A 15,779-nucleotide genomic window follows, 5' to 3' on the forward strand; every position below is an offset into this window, starting at 1 on the left:
TGGTTTGCAGCTACAGAGAGCAAGCATGTGAACATTTTTGAAGCAGGAGGATGAAAGGGTTTTTTTGTCCTACAAGCTGATGTGAACGCTAAGAGCCAATGCCTTTATTGCTGGGGCCATAAATACTGAAGTGCTGCAGTGTGAATGAAGTCACTCACAACATTTGTGTGACATTTCACCTCTCCAAAGAAGCTGTCCAGGCAAAAATAGAATCAGAGAACCCTGATCTCCTTGCCTGGGGGACATCCCTGTCCTCCTGCTCTAGAAGACCAGACAGAGGGAGGAACACTGCCAAGAAACCACAAAACCGACCAGCAGAGCAATTGAAACTGATTTTACACAAAACTTTCGCAATATAACTGCTCTTGGAGTGCAGTTTTTCAGTCATTATGCACTCAGCAACCCAGGTTTTAGGGTATAACAGAGGCTTCAGTTCAGTCCTAGCCTTCAGCTAGGTGGTTTTTCAGTTACATGATCCAATCCTTGTTACCATGTTCTTTACTTTAGAATGGAAAAGTTAGAATCTTATAGACCAAATATTTCAAGACTTGAAAAGCTTAATAAAAAAGACTGAAAGTTTAACCACCTGCTTTCAATTTGGTGCTCCAAGTAGGAGAAAATGACCCCAAAAAGTGATAAACCAATGCATTTCAAAAAGCATGTGGCTTCTGCAAGGGGGAGCCCAGGAAATTAACTTTCCAGTCAGCCTGCTCTTACCCAGTTGAAGCCAAACCTTTGCCAAATTCCAGCCTTGGCAATGGCTGCATGAGAGACTGTGTCAGAGATGGTCCCTTGCAGGGAGCAGGACTGCCTAGCACCAGATACCGAACTCCAGTCCCATCTTGCTCTTTTACCTTGTTGTCTTCAAGACATTGCAGCTGTGTCCCTCTGCATTTTCACAACCTTCTTTTGCTGGCCCAGGCTGGGCTGAAAGCCTCTGGGCAAGTTGGAGCAAGAGATTCAGGCTATGCTTCTAGACACAACAGTAACACACGCTGGCTGGGTGGAACTGGTGTTACTGAATCCACCATCCTCTTTATAATCATGGTCAGAAAGGGGGTTGGTGCTGCTCATCTTGTATTTAAAGGAGACATGTGCCCCTATAGGCTGCTCTGCCAGGCTTCTCCAAGTGGTGTCTTTGTGCATGAGAATAAAATTGTCCTTGCCAGAATCCCTACATATGAAATGAGCAAGGATCTCATGCAGAAAGTCAGTAAAGATCCTTACCCAAGAAATCACATGGGATGGAAAAAGAAACATACCACCCCCTCTGAGAAGTACAAGCTATTTGGAAATGGTGTTTTAAACACACAAGCTTCACATTGCTAGATATGTGCAACCTGCTGTAAAACATCCTACGCAAGAATTCATTTGCAATTTGAATTTCACAAATGCCTAAATCCCAGCTCCCAGCAGTATGGTGAGATTCATTGGGAGCAAGAGCATCAATTGCTTTATCATGTCAAAGGTCTGTGGTTATCATTGTAACATGAGGTTGAGTTGCACTGAAGCCAAGAAGCCTCCATCCTTCTCTGACAATGAGTCCACAGTAATCAAACCCTGCCCATACTCAGGTTTCTTCAGTTGAACCATGAGGTTCAACTCTGATGATAAAAATCAGTCCCTAATCCTCAAAAATTAATTGAGACCACTGCTAGACATTCCCACAGAACAGCATGTTAGCTTACAAATTATCTGACAGATATGGAAGAGCTGATAAGTGAGAACTGAAGCATCTGTCATACAAGGAGTAGCTGAGAGCTGGGCACTGTTCAGTCACAATGCAAGTTGTGGAGTCCTTGAAGGTACTGAAAATCTATTTGCCCTGCTTTAAGCGGTGGAGTTGGACTGGATGATCTTCAGAGGTCCTTGCCAACCTCTGCAATTATGTGAATTTTAAAGTTAATTTTGAGGACACAGAAATGGCTATGCCCTTTTGCTTGTTCTCATAGTTGAGCCTACCTCTACCAGTACAGTATCAAACAAGAAACATACCCAAGAGTGCTGAGATGAAGCAATAATAAACAACAGATTAGTAAAATGCAGAGCATTTGTGAAGCTTTTAATTGGGACATTCTCTGGAAAACTGATGAGGACAACATTGAGCATTAACTCCTGAATAATTAACACCACATTATGCCAAGACTAAAGTTTCAGGAAAGATAAGGAAGTCATTAAGAAAACCACATGAAAGGCATGACCAAGACCTGGTAACACAACAAGTCTGACACAAATCAGTTGATGTGAAGCATGAATATTCTTTGCAGCTAACCTGCGCTTGGACAGACACTCTGAAGACTGACTTATAAACTGGATTGATTTTGGCACCAGTGAAAAAAAGATGGCTTTTTTCCCCTCAAAAGCAGATCAACCATAACATCAAATAAATACAAAAGACTAACAGTCTAGGTTTTCGCCACAGGGGTCCCTGAACTGAGTTTAACTTCACTAGACTAACAGGTAGACAGTCTTCTCCCCTGTTCACTTCCAGACTTTGAAGAGACTACAGTTTACTTTTCTTACCAGAAGAAATAAAAGGAATTCTTAGAAGACACAGAGAAAATAGAAAAGGATGTACATGTAACCCAAGCCTTCAGATCTGCTGAAAAGCTCTACTCATAGTACAGCTTTCCTACTGCCCAAACTGGATGCAAATCTCAACATTCCACACCCATCTGCAAAGTCCTGCTCCTGCACAGCTTTACTTTAGGGAGTTACCTCCTGCTACCATGTCGAAACACAGGCATTTGTTTTTGTTGACTTGCTGTTAATAAAATTTAATTATAAGCTTAGGGTGTCCTCAGTATACACCCAATTTTTATAAATGTAGATAATCTGGACAAGGTCGTTCAGCTCTTCCTAACAGCACTCCACTTTGACACATGGGAAGATGCAGTTATTATGTCTATATTGTAAGTGAGCTGCACAATAAGGAAATGCATATTAATTTGCTTTTTTCTGACACAAAACAATGCAGCATTTTCTCCAGAAGACAAACCAAACTGCCTCTGCCTTCAGTTGTTAATAAAAAAACAAATGAGTCAGTTGTGTAAAAAATGTAACAATCAGGACTGGTTTTATGCCCCTGGATTTGAAATTCTGAATTATGTCAACATCTGAACCACTACTGAATACAGCTTAAGAATCTAAAGCATTTCTTATAAAACTATGTAAAATGAAAAGCATCTGATCATTCAAATGCTGAACTAATGATATTTATCATCAATTCTTTTCCCACAGTTCAAAGCACTAAGATACATCTACTGTACAACCACAAATGTCCTTTACCTAGGGACAGGTATCTTCAAGAAAACAATAAATATTTCTTTTGTGCATAAAAGACAGAATTACGACTTCAGATGTGATTTTTATGGTAAAACTCTTGTATGTGTAACTACTATTACAGATCTACTTTAAGACATCCCTCGATATGCATAAATATAAATTTCACCATCCAGTCCAGTAAAATTTTCCACACTGGTTTTAGTTTGAAACATGTTCAGTGCTAACAGTCAAGAGCTGGGACTCAACAGTCAGCTGGCCTTTAGAACACACAGATCAACAGGAAAATATGGGGTTTATTGATTTTATTATTCTCAGGCAGAAAAATTCTTCAAAGTCCTTCAACAGACAAACCCATGTGTTATGTTGCTGGTTCTGTCTTGTCAATCTCCTCCTTCTTTGGGCTTTCATCTCTGTTTTTCCCCTGTTGCATGGTGTACACCGAAGGGCCTATCCTTAGGATCTTCCCACTGCCCAAGCACTCATGACCCTTGTAGAACACGGCAAACTAGGCAATAAACACAGGGGAAAGTCTTTTCAGCAGCAGCAAATAGCGTAGCGAGCAACAGTAGGCTGTGCACAACTTGTTGGACAGTGACTCTAATCTTTTACATTTGATCTAAATCTTTGGAGGGGGGGGGAAACAACAATAAAAACCAAACACAAAAGTATGTGTTGGTTTACATGAGCGTAAATATAAGTATGTTGGTGGAAATTTCATCATGAACTCCTATAAGATTCTCTCAGAACCCTTCAGTTACTAAGGTGGAATGGACTGTGCTGGAAAGCTTCCATTCCCAATGGGGACAACACATGTAACATCATCACCCTCAGCTTTACTGGACCTTCCCCAGGCAACTATGCACAGAACTCCTATTTCTCAAATTGGGAAGGTGACAAAGGACTACTGGGCAGCCCATCTAGAAAAAATTCAAGAGGGGCTCTGATGTGCTCAGCAGGTTTTTGCAGAAGAGGAGGAGCAAAGACTTCCTGGCCTTGTCTTGCTACTTTGTAGTAAAGAGCCCAGTTACAGGATCAGGAACTTTTGGCAGTTAGGGGCTATGCCTGTCATCAGCTCTGGCTGGAGCTTTCTCATATTCTCTTAAGTGTATCTCTCTCTCCATAACAAATAGTTCTCAGATTATTTCCTTCCTGATGTGTCTCACACTGTCTTTCACTCAAGTTTTGGAGAAGGAGAGGGAAGACAGGACATATTCTGGGACATGGCATGCAAAAAATGTTTGAGAACCACCAGTCTACAATGTGACGAAGGATCTTTCTATCAGCAGTGTTAAAAGGCACCAATACACCCTTACAAGGCACAGTGCTGTTCCTGGACAATGAAACTCACTGGACACAGACTGTCACGGAACAAATCAACACTAAAACCATATTAAGCAGCCAATCACCAACTGATTCCTTTTCACATCTATTTCTTCAAGACAACAACATATACAATTGGCTATGAGAGATGTCTTCATGTTATTTCTAAAACTTGCAAGCCAGTTTCTGAGACTATGGATAACAAGAAACCATTTAAAATTAGAAACAATATCCTTCAATATAGCTGATGAATAATCAAAATAGAGCTAATTACTCTCCTACACAAATAAATTGACTATTTTGCTCCAGATATTACAAAAAAACCCCAAAAAAACCAAAAAAAACACCACCAAAACTTTATTAGCCACATAAACCAAAACACAAAAAAAGGAAGGAAAGTAACTTCTAACAACTTACCTGCCCAGGAGCGATAGCTCTCGCTGGCTTCACTAGTGTCACCCACACACTCCCATCTTGGTTTAGAGTCAGAACACAAGGCACTAGAGCAGAAAATGGCCAAATGCCTACCAGTTAATATGTTTATGCCAAAAAAAGGAAAAACCATCACAAGGTTAAACAGATGTAAGTCAAGATACTACACAGAACTGTTTCATAAAACAGAACTGGTTTTGTAAAGACACCACAGAAAGGCATGCTAAATTATTTCAACTATTTCTGCAAAACTACACTGAACACACTATTGGAGTTTCACAAACTGAGTAAAACTAAGAACAAAGCAAGGTGTGATTACCTAGTGCCATCTGGTGCTGAAATCTGAAATGACATTCCATCATTTTCTCTCTAACAAGCTCTGCAGGAGGTTCCTCTGCTATCCAGTGCACTCTGTTTGTCCGCAGTAAGTCTCTGTACAGGGCAGGGTGATCTGTTGTTGGTGCCTTAAAACACAAACATTTTTTAATGCCAATTTTTTTGCTAGAGCATGTAACTTGTAGAGCATGAAATACAGAAGTACTGAGCCATTTCAAAATGAAGGCAACATGAGTCAAAAAGCAAGCATTTATTAGTATTTAATCAGCTTCCAAGAGAAAGCCTTAAATTAAAAAAATAGGCCAAAGCAAGCCTGAAGTATCTGCAAGCCTTCTACACTGGAGCCATGTCACTTCCTGTACTCTTTCTCCTTCAATCATATTTCCACCTTCTTCAGGATGAGTTCAGATATCTACTGCCTTCTTCATCCTACCTCAACAAGATGCTACCTCCTTTGTCTTCGTTTTTTCAACTCAACACTTCCCAAACAAAGGTGTGGCAAACACACAACCTTACTGTAAGGCATTAAAAGAAGTATTTCTTAGTGGACCTGCCTGTTTCCTCTCAACTCATCCAATAATGGTATTTCCCCGGCAGGCACATCAACAAGCAGAACAACACATCATTATAATCACATCGCTACCAAGTAAGTGTAACAACTGCATGAACAGCAAGAAATGTTAAGGCGGCTAGCAAGCTGCAGAACTGCCAGTCATCTCACAGGATTAGTCATTAACACCCCAATTATTTGTGTTATTATATATATTCTGTCTCAGCTTTCAAACTGACTACTGCTTTTACTAGAAAGAGAAAGTAGCAATAAACAGTAAACCAAGATAATACACATTTTATATGCGGTGTCATAATAACCACAATAAAAAACCCTCACGTTTTAGGGAAGAAAAATGAGCCCTCATTCTTTTTAGTATTTGCCCTTTGTTTGGTAAAGTTCTATGACAAAATCTAAACCAGTTTTCTATTTAAGTAAAGCCAGTTTGGACTAGTTGGTTCTTGTTTTGCCAAGAAGAAAGCCAAGAATTCTACTCAGGTTAGAATCACATTTCTGCACAGCAGGAGTCAGAAATTGCTTTCGTTAGACACTTGCAATACCAGTGTTAATTAACTCACCACAAAGATATCTCCAGTGCTGACATCTTTGTCTACAACGAACCAAGCGTCCTTCAGGCCTGCTAGTCTAGCCCTCTGGCCTATTGTATAGAGGAACCAACCTAAAGAAATATGAAAATGTAGTGCTGCCAGCAACTTCACATCTTTCCAGAAAAAAAATGTTAATATCATTTCCCAAAAACTTTACCACTGAACAAGGAATAACAAACCAAGCTGTCTTAGAGAAGCGTGCCAAACTAGCATCATCTTGAAAGTTTTCATCTGTACCTGACGCATACAATTTCAAACTAATCCCTTTCAATTGTGGTATTCTTAACATTTCTTTATTTGAGCTTCAATTTGTGATTTTGCAACCACTCAGTTTCCCTCACTGAAAATTACTTTGGAGAGGAACTCAGTTCTGGCAGCTAGAACTGAGAAGAGCAAAGGAAGGACACAGAGAAGGAAAGGAAAAGATAAACTGCCTGTGCTTGGTGTATTTTTTTATGCAAAGTTTAGGTACCAGAGTCTGGAACTGAAGTCACAGTCATTCCCGTGTGACTGAAGGAAGAATTCAAAGTAACACTAACAATTTTCATTTACTTTCTTGCAACATGAAACAAATAGTAGAGCCTTGAACTACAACTGGCTCTTAGATATTGTATAAAGCAAGCTTTCCAGGCTTATTAGAAATACCAAAATGAGAAAAACCTGTAGACTGGTTTGGAATTTCACAAAATTAGGCCCTCCAAATATGAGCAGTATTGTTCCATTTATCTAAAAGTAGTTGTTAAGGTGGGTTAGTTGATTACCTTTGTGTGTTCCCATCACCTTCTTATCTTCAATGGAAACAAAGTTACCCGGTTGAGGTTCTAAATACTACCAAATAGGAAGAGATTAAGTTACAAGACAGCCCCCCAAAACCTCACAGTGTATTTCAGGTTCTGTCACTACATTTTCTTGAGTTAGAAAATAACTTTGTGAAAAAGCAAACCCTGCTCAAGCAGCTTACTGCCTCTGTCCTAATGCTGCTTTAGAGAGAACTAAGTAGGAAGGGCAGTCCCTATCAGCAGTAAAACTGGGTATCACAGCCCCCATCCTCACTTACGCCAGAGGACAGCTAGATTCAGCCACTTACATCATAACCACCTGTCAGAGCCTGGCAGGCACAGGAATGCAAGTTCACATACTCATTTTGCTACTGTAGCAAAATGAGTATGTGAACTTGCATTCCTGTGCCAGAAGTACAGAAAGTAGCAAAATGGCCTTAGGTTGCATCAGGGAAGGTTTAGTTTGGACATGAGGAACAATTTCTTCATGGAAAGAGTTGTCAAGGCCTGGCCCAAGCTGCCCAGACAGTGTTGGAGTCCCCATCCCTGGAAAGGTTTCAAAGGCATGGAGCTGTGGTGCTGAGTGCCACAGTTTAGTGTCTGACAATGCTGGGCTAATGGTTGGACTCAATGATCTTAAAGGGCTCTGGTAGAGGGACAAGAATCTTCCCTCAGGCTGCTGGCATTAGCTTTTAAGCAGGCTTGAGACTTCAAAAGGGGATAGGGCATTGCTACTTAGAGTGGGCCACAAGCTGTTGCAGATTTTTCTCTAGACAGTGTTACAAACCAGAATAGAGCATAAAGATTGTCATAGATTTAATGTGGCTCACCTCAAGAAGGAAATTTTCAAAGTTTCTTTCACCAATGAAACAGACTCCCATACTCTGAAAAGGAAATGTGGTATCAAATCCATAAAAGCAGAGAAAAGTATTTGAAATAATGCCTACTGATAACCTGTCCAAGCTGGATTTCTCCCCCACCTCCTCCTCTGTACCAAACTACGGCAATACACAAAACCACATCTGCTCCAACATAGGTAACCCAATTCTGTACAGTATCAACAAGAGCCATAAGCACAGAAAAGAAGTAATGGGAAATAAAATAAGTAATAGGAAATAGACCATGTTCAAGAAATAAATACCTTAAACCTTGGAGACTATATTGTATGTATATTAAAAACAGAAGTACAAAAGTAACACAAATTATACAATAGTCTCTCTCTAGAAAAAAAGCTTTCAAAATTAATCAGGCTTTCCTTCTCCTTTCAGTGAAAGCCTCTATTCTTTAAAGATCCATTTACAGCAGGCAAATATAAATATTAAAAGCACCGAGACAGTATCAATAATACAACTGCTGCCTGTGTGGCATTCTTTCAGCATTAAGTGCGAGCTCTCAAAGATACAAACCTTTTATTTTAAAAAGAATGAAAAAACAGTATGATGCAATTTCTATAAAGACATACTGAAAAGCAATTATGGTGACAAAGCCCTTAAAAGCTATGGAAAATACAGACCAAAGGCTTCTCACCTGCTGTGATAGAGAATGCTTTCCTTACAGCTCACAGCATCCTGATAAATTCAGTTTCACCTTAGCTGGGATACATTGGTAGACAAATGATCCAAAAGCTAAAATAGACAACTAATCACAAGCTCATAAAAGTGCTTTTAAGCATGTGGACAGCTATAAAACTGCTTCCCAATCTATTCTATTCTGGTGCTCAGAAATGGACAAGCTGACAGAGATTCAAGTTCAGAAAACTCAGAAAAGTCTATTTTAGAAAGAAATACAAATCAGAAGAGTTTAAGTGTTACCATGCCTCTTTTTTCTTTAGCACATGATGAAGGCCATGTTCTGCTGCTATCTTCTTTACATAACTTTTTGTTAAATCCCCTAAAGGGAAAATGGTTTTCCTCAAAGCATCTTGTGAGATCTGGCTCAGAAAGAAGGTCTGGTCTTTAAAGAGATCAGCCCCTTGAAGGAGTTTCACAGCTGCAAAGTACAGAACACAAAGCACCTCAGTATAATCCCCTTCCTCAACTTCCTTTAGTATTTTGTTTGACAATATTTTTGTTTTGTTATTTCGAAGTAGCTGTTAAAGAGAGATTGAAAAACCTGCTTGGGCAGTTTTCTCACCATTAGAACGATTCCTATTTTGTACAACACAGACTCTTACAAAGTCTTACCTTGCCTCATCTATTACAATATTGCACACATCACTGGAAAGAGCATCAACAAAAAAGAAAATGAGGATTCAAGTATCAACACACTGCTCTTCAAACAGTCAGTTTTGCCCTGAAATCATCCTGATATAGATCAATGATGTGAACAATCAGCAGAGTTATTTTTAATGCCCAAAAGAAGACATTTTGAAGTTTTTTCTTCAAAATAGATGAAGCTGGTGAAATAAAATCAGTACAATTTTTCAGTCATGTTCTGTCCACTCCAAGAGTCAAAAGCTCTACTCTTGCACAAACTCTGCTTACATGTTTCTTGACTCAAACAAACACCAACCACAGGCCATCAGTTCAGTGACAACTAACACAGTATCTCAGTACCTAGACAGGAAACCTGCTTAGAACATTAGAAAATACTAAAACTGTGACTTACAATCTGTCACAAGTATTGATGTTGATTCTGCTGAGGCCATTTCAATTTTCCAGAAACAAAGTGAAAACAAGGAAACTAAACTCTTTTAACTGCAGAGCCAACCAATGAAAGCTGGGAAGCTGTAACACAAAAGCGCTCCCATGGCAGCTTTGACAGTAGTTAGTTTGCAAGTTTCTTTCCCTCTGGATATTATAGCATGCTTCTCATTAAACATCAGAGCTACTTTACTGCATTTATGGTCCACTGCAGAGCTATTTGGAAAATCTCTACATTGCCATCCAACTGTGATAGTGCAATGCAGAGACATACCCAGAACAGCATTCATCAAGCTGGCTTCAGTACTGGTAACAACAGAACTGCTGTGGTGCTGAGATCAACCTCTGATTATGTACAGCCACAGGCAGACTATAAAAGGGAAGAGCAAATCCTGCACTGTGGCTACCAATACCTTTGCTGACCTAAGAATCATGGCCTTAAAAAAAAAGAAGTCTGCACATGCTGCACTTGCACTTTGCAACTACAGTGTAGGATGGACCTTAGTCTACCTGGGAAAGTGAGGATTCCAAAGGAGAACAAAGAATTAAGGCAGAATAGTTGAATTACTGAATAAAATCCTGATTGGGTTTTTTTGAGGTTTTGTTCCCCAATAAAATAATATAAAATCCAATTTATGTGTGAAACTATGCTACTGTCATGTTTCACATCTAATTTTAAAATTCCACTTATGCAAATCCCCATGATGTTGTCTATCTATACTATATATTGAATAGCCAAAAAATACATTCCCTAAAATAGAAGAAACAGTGGAAACTGAAATTGTATATAAGCGACAGAAATACTTGATAAAGATTCTTTGGACACTTCTCCTGGATATGCAAGATGAGCCCCATCTCCTTAATCCACACAGCTCCTCCAGAATGTTCCTTACTACTGAAATGCTTATTCTAACCTCTCTGCACCTGGATTAGAACTCTTGCAATAGTAAATCTTTGACTGGTCAGGGTAATTTTCAGTAATGCAAAGCCTCTAGTTTCCACAATCAATCTTCTACAAAGGCTGGGGTTTAAATGTGTAAAATAACAAACTTCCCTGATTCTGTGACACAAAAGAGTCTAAATTTCTCTTTTATATCTGGATGAAATGCCAAATGAAGAAACCACTTACTATTTCTAACTTCAAAACGGTTTCTGAAAAGCCTCTGTGGTCTTTTAGTATGTTTCTGTTGAAACACTTCCTCATCCTCTAGTGAGGTCCTAGCATAATGCCCAGTAGCAATTGCATCTGCTCCTATCAAGAAAAAAAAAATAGAAATGACAAAGCTACATACTTGAAATTCACAGTTTAAATCAGGCTTATGAACAGCCAGTATGAAAAGCATAAAGCAACGTCTTCTAATAATTGCATTCCTAGCAATTAAGTAATGAAATCTATTTATCAACTTCTGCCTTTGTACTTCAAGGACCACCTAAGAATGTAAAACTTAATGGTCAAGTCAATGTACATCCCTGAATTAAATCTGTTCCCACCTATGATGAACTTGATCTAGCGGAAGATGTCCCTAGCCATAGCTGGGGGAGTGGAGTCCTTTCACAGTCCTTTCCAACCTGAACCATTCTGATTCTGTATGTAAAAGCAAATTTAAAACTAAATACTTTGCAAATATCAAGAAACTGTCACAGAGAATAGAATAGAATAAACCAGGTTGGAAGACACCTTCAAGATCATTGCTTCCAACCCATCATCCAACACCACCTAATCAACTAAACCATGGCACCAAGCACCCCATCAAGTCTCCTCCTAAACACCTCCAATGATGGCAACTCCACCACCTCCCCAGACAGCCCATTCCAATGGGCAATCACTCTCTCTATGAAGAATTTCTTCCTAACATCCAGCCTAAACCTCCCCTGGTGCAGCTTGAGACTCTGTCCTCTTGTTCTAGTACTGGTTGCCTGAGAGAAGAGACCAGCCCCCGCCTATCTACAACCTCCCTTCAGGTAGTTGTAGAGAGCAAGAAGGTCTCCCCTGAGCCTCCTCTTCTCCAGGCTAAGCAACCCCAGCTCCCCCAGCCTCTCCTCATAGGGCTTGTGTTCCAAACCCCTCACCAACTTTGTTGCCCTTCTCTGGACACGTTCCAGCAAGTCAACATCTTTCCTAATCTGAGGGGCCCAGAACTGGACACAGTACTCAAGGTGTGGCCTAACCAGTGCAGTGTACAGGGGCAGAATGACCTCCCTGCTCCTGCTGGTATGTGAATTAAGCATGCAAATAAATTCATTTTTTCCCCAATCTTTTCAAGAGTTTGTATCCTTTAAGCATTCCCACAGCACACACTCTGTACTGATACACTTGAAAATGCCTTACCAAGGTTATCCATAGCATAATGAAGAAAGTAGTTGAATTTGATATGCTTGTTACACACAATATCAGGATTAGGAGTCCTTCCCAATTCATACTCCTTTAAGAGGTCACTGTAAAAAAAAATATTCAAATGTATGCTTACTGTGTACATCCTGCTCGTCTCTCACAAAATATTTCTGTTCAGAACTAAACAGCCATGTTTAACCTTTCAAAGTGACAATCCAATGGAGTACATACCAAAAGTTACTGTCTCAGCTGAACAGCCAATAACTTAATCTGTAATAATGCTACCACAAGCTGTCATGGGGCTTCATTTTAGAGAGGGTTTTGCCTTTTTTTTTTTCCCTTCAGAAATTCAAGGAGTTTCTCAAAACCATGATGATGATGTTTTACACTATCATGCAGTTAAAGAGCTTAGCTTTAGTTGCCTGAAAACACTGAAATAATAACTAATGAAATTAAGCCAGCAAACAGTAATGCACTGAGCTATCAAAAGGCCTGATCACTGGATTTCTTTGTCCTTCCCAGCCACTGAAGCCAAAAGGAACTAAAGGGCTAGATTGGATTCAAGAATACACCAGCAACCCTAGTATTTGCTCTTACTTTTCACCCTCTGAAACAGTATCAATTGCTTCTTCCTTACCACGTTACACCTTACATTCATAAACAGAAAATAAAGCAATATGTCTTTTATTTTGTCTAACTCCTTATTAACAGTTCTGAAGTCAACAAGTCATACTAATAATTAAACCACCTGAGTCTACCCAGAGCTGCCTCAGCACTGTACTCTTACAGTAACATAACGCTCCTTTGTGAACACTGCCAGAGTATGCTGGAAGCCTTATAAAAAGACAGCATAAAGTCAGGCTCACATGAGTTCAAAACTTCAAGTAGAGTGCAGAACTGGAAAAAAAGCAATGAAGAACGCCTGCTGACGCCCTCGCTGACATAAAAGATCTGGAACAGACTTTGCACAAACCAAAGCAAGACCTCGAATAGGTCTCTTGACAAAACAGTGGATTTCGAGGAATAAACCCTTAAATAGAGAGCCCAAGGAGGAGTAAATTCAAGGTAAGTGATGACAGTAAAGAATAAAGGATTCTGGAGTAAATTAACCCATTTGCAATAGAGTGTTTGTACTATGAAATAATAACCAAAAGAAAAGCCAATCTTCTGTAACATTTGATTCACTGTCATTTGCAGATACCCCACAACCCTCAACAGTTTTGATACCATTTATTTGTTGTCTCAAATCAGGAAGGAAAAATGGAATAAGTTTTCCCAGAACATTGATGCTTTCTTCACTGACTGTACAAACATTTAGTGCTCAACTTGATGTCATTTCAATACGAAGTAGCATGACTAGGTTATTCTTCCCTTTCTTCTAAGACAAGGTAACAACCTAACCACTTAAAGGGGGATGAAGAAAATCAGGAAACAATTTTTCTGTGCTTATATTGAGCACATAAAAACTAAATCATCTTGTTGTACTTCCCTTCTCCTGCCTCGCAAGAAAAAACCTGCTTTACCTATCTAGAACTTTCTTCCCTTAAAGTGGAACAAACTCACAGAAAACCTGAACACCCTCTTTTGAGGACAGTTTCAAATTTGTTACGTTTAAAGAAGCAAGGTTAGTTCATGATCAGCTGGTGGTAAACTGGATTCAGCCCATATTAATGGAAACGCACAGCAGAAATTAACACACACAGACAGTAACAGCACCCTATTACAAGGGAGTTTTTCTCAAGTTATAGTAAAGCAGGGGCAGTATGTGGGGAGCAGAAGAAATGAGCAACAGAGCAACAGCTACATGCTCATAATAAATAGGGTGAAACCTCTTACTTTAATAAATAAACATATTAAAACCAACCTATCAATTCTTAATGATGAAACAGAAAATAAGTAATTCCTCCTGTATTTAAGAGGCTTCAGTGCTTTCTCTCAGTACTGGTAACACCACCTTTGCCCATTATCTGCCCATCCCCACTTTTCACAACACAGTACCATGATATTTTAAATGTGTTTCTACCTGAATACTTCATTCCAGTATTCCTTCACGTAGGAAACCTGGTGAAAAGGAATATCTAGTTTCTGACAAACCCGGTAAGCATCTTCACAATCTCTGTCAATGGAACAAGCTCCTTGCTCATCCAGCGGGTCCCAGTTCTTCATAAAAACGCCTATCACTTGATAGCCTATGAAATTAAGGTAAAAATATAAAGTGAAATTTCTATAGCTTCAACCCAAACCCCTGTGTTTTCTAAGACCTCAGTAACTGCTTCCTTCAAAAGATACTTGTCCTGTAGTAAGCAAAGATGCTGTCAAGCTTTACAGTACAGTTAACGTATGAGTGGTTTTCTTTTTTCCCCTGTAACTAATGGTTAAAAGTAAGCTCTTCTAGAAATTAACACAGTGACATTCCAAAACTCTCGAGTCTCTCCTATCCTCTCCTTTACCTCTCAGTTCTGCCGCCCCCCCCCCCCCAGAAGCCCTCTCGAAGGGGTCCTGCCCGAGGCGGGGCTGTTACACTCTCTCGGAGGGGCGGGTGACCGCGGGGAGTTACCGACCCGACTGGGCCAGGCAGGAGGACCGGGGGGAGGCTGAGAAGGGGTCGCGTGGTTCCCACAGCACGCACCTCGGCGGCGCAGCAGAAGCGCTGCCACGGCACTGTCCACCCCTCCGGAAACGGCGCAGGCAACGCGACGCCCTGCTGCCAGCATCGCCTCTGCCCGTAGGGGCCACGGCACCGCCCTTTCCGGCCGCCCGTCCCTCCGTTCCGGCGGCCGCGGCTCCGGGCCTGCAGCGCCCAAAGGCGCTCGGGGGAAAAGCGTGTCACCTCGCGGGTTCCGGTGAGAACGGCAGCTCGGACAGAGGTGAACGTTTTTCCTTTATGCGACAGCGAAAGCAGCCTGTACCAGGGAGTACTGGTGGTGTTTTTTTTCCTCCTCCACTTCATGCAGTGCCCCGCTGCCGCCTCGCAACTGTCCCAGCATGGAAGCAGGGATAGGGCAAAGGCTCTCCAGAGACAACGTGTTGTTAAACCAAGCAGAACGGTGGACAAAGGAAGACGGAGAAGAAAACATGAGTCTGTATATGATTCACATTTGTTGCCACTTAATTATTTCAGCCGCTACTAGAGAAGAGTCAACCTTAGCTCTGTGCTCCAGGCAGAGATCCTGCACTAATGCTGCAGGTTGGTGGAGCAATGTTGAAGGATGGAAATGGGCTCTTAGTTGAAGCCAGATCAATGAATAGTTTGGCCAGTCAGGACAGGTGGTGAATCCCAGCATGGAGGTGGCTAGGCAGCCATTTTAGGATGATGGGTAAGTGTTTCAGCTGGCAGAGGACTACCCCCTCTTCAGTTGTCATGGTCATGCTCAAACCCAGAATTGTGATCTACTGCATACTTTTTTGAAACACTAAAAGAGTCTAGCCCAAGCTTGTAAAAAAAGGTTGCTCTACAACAGTTTAGTAAACAATTTATTTTAAATTAAATCTTTG

General features: G+C 40.6%; 1 protein-coding gene across 1 annotated transcript; it reads right to left on the reverse strand.

Moving 5' to 3' along the window:
* Positions 1–3,054: 3,054 nt before the first annotated feature.
* On the reverse strand, positions 3,055–15,003 carry TRMU (tRNA mitochondrial 2-thiouridylase). Its single transcript, XM_054178762.1, has 11 exons — positions 14,914–15,003; positions 14,308–14,473; positions 12,282–12,388; positions 11,082–11,204; positions 9,127–9,299; positions 8,141–8,194; positions 7,293–7,359; positions 6,502–6,602; positions 5,357–5,501; positions 5,023–5,105; positions 3,055–3,790 (listed from the first exon to the last, which is right to left on the reverse strand). The coding sequence occupies exons 1-11, from the start codon at positions 14,996–14,998 to the stop codon at positions 3,644–3,646; spliced, it is 1,251 nt and encodes a 416-aa protein (XP_054034737.1). The 5' UTR covers positions 14,999–15,003; the 3' UTR covers positions 3,055–3,643.
* Positions 15,004–15,779: the final 776 nt, after the last annotated feature.

The sequence above is a fragment of the Dryobates pubescens genome, chromosome Z, assembly GCF_014839835.1.
Source record: "Dryobates pubescens isolate bDryPub1 chromosome Z, bDryPub1.pri, whole genome shotgun sequence".
In the NCBI taxonomy this organism is placed as follows: domain Eukaryota; kingdom Metazoa; phylum Chordata; class Aves; order Piciformes; family Picidae; genus Dryobates; species Dryobates pubescens.

Bases quoted from the DNA above. Each gene is read 5' to 3' on its own strand.
- TRMU (XM_054178762.1), bottom strand. From the start codon at position 14,998: ATGCTGGCAGCAGGGCGTCGCGTTGCCTGCGCCGTTTCCGGAGGGGTG. The intron at 11,205-12,281 runs GTAAGGCATTTT...TTTTCTTGATAG, and splicing joins TTATGCTATGGATAACCTTG to GAGCAGATGCAATTGCTACT. The intron at 3,791-5,022 runs GTAAGTTGTTAG...TTTATTGCCTAG, and splicing joins GAGCTATCGCTCCTGGGCAG to TTTGCCGTGTTCTACAAGGG.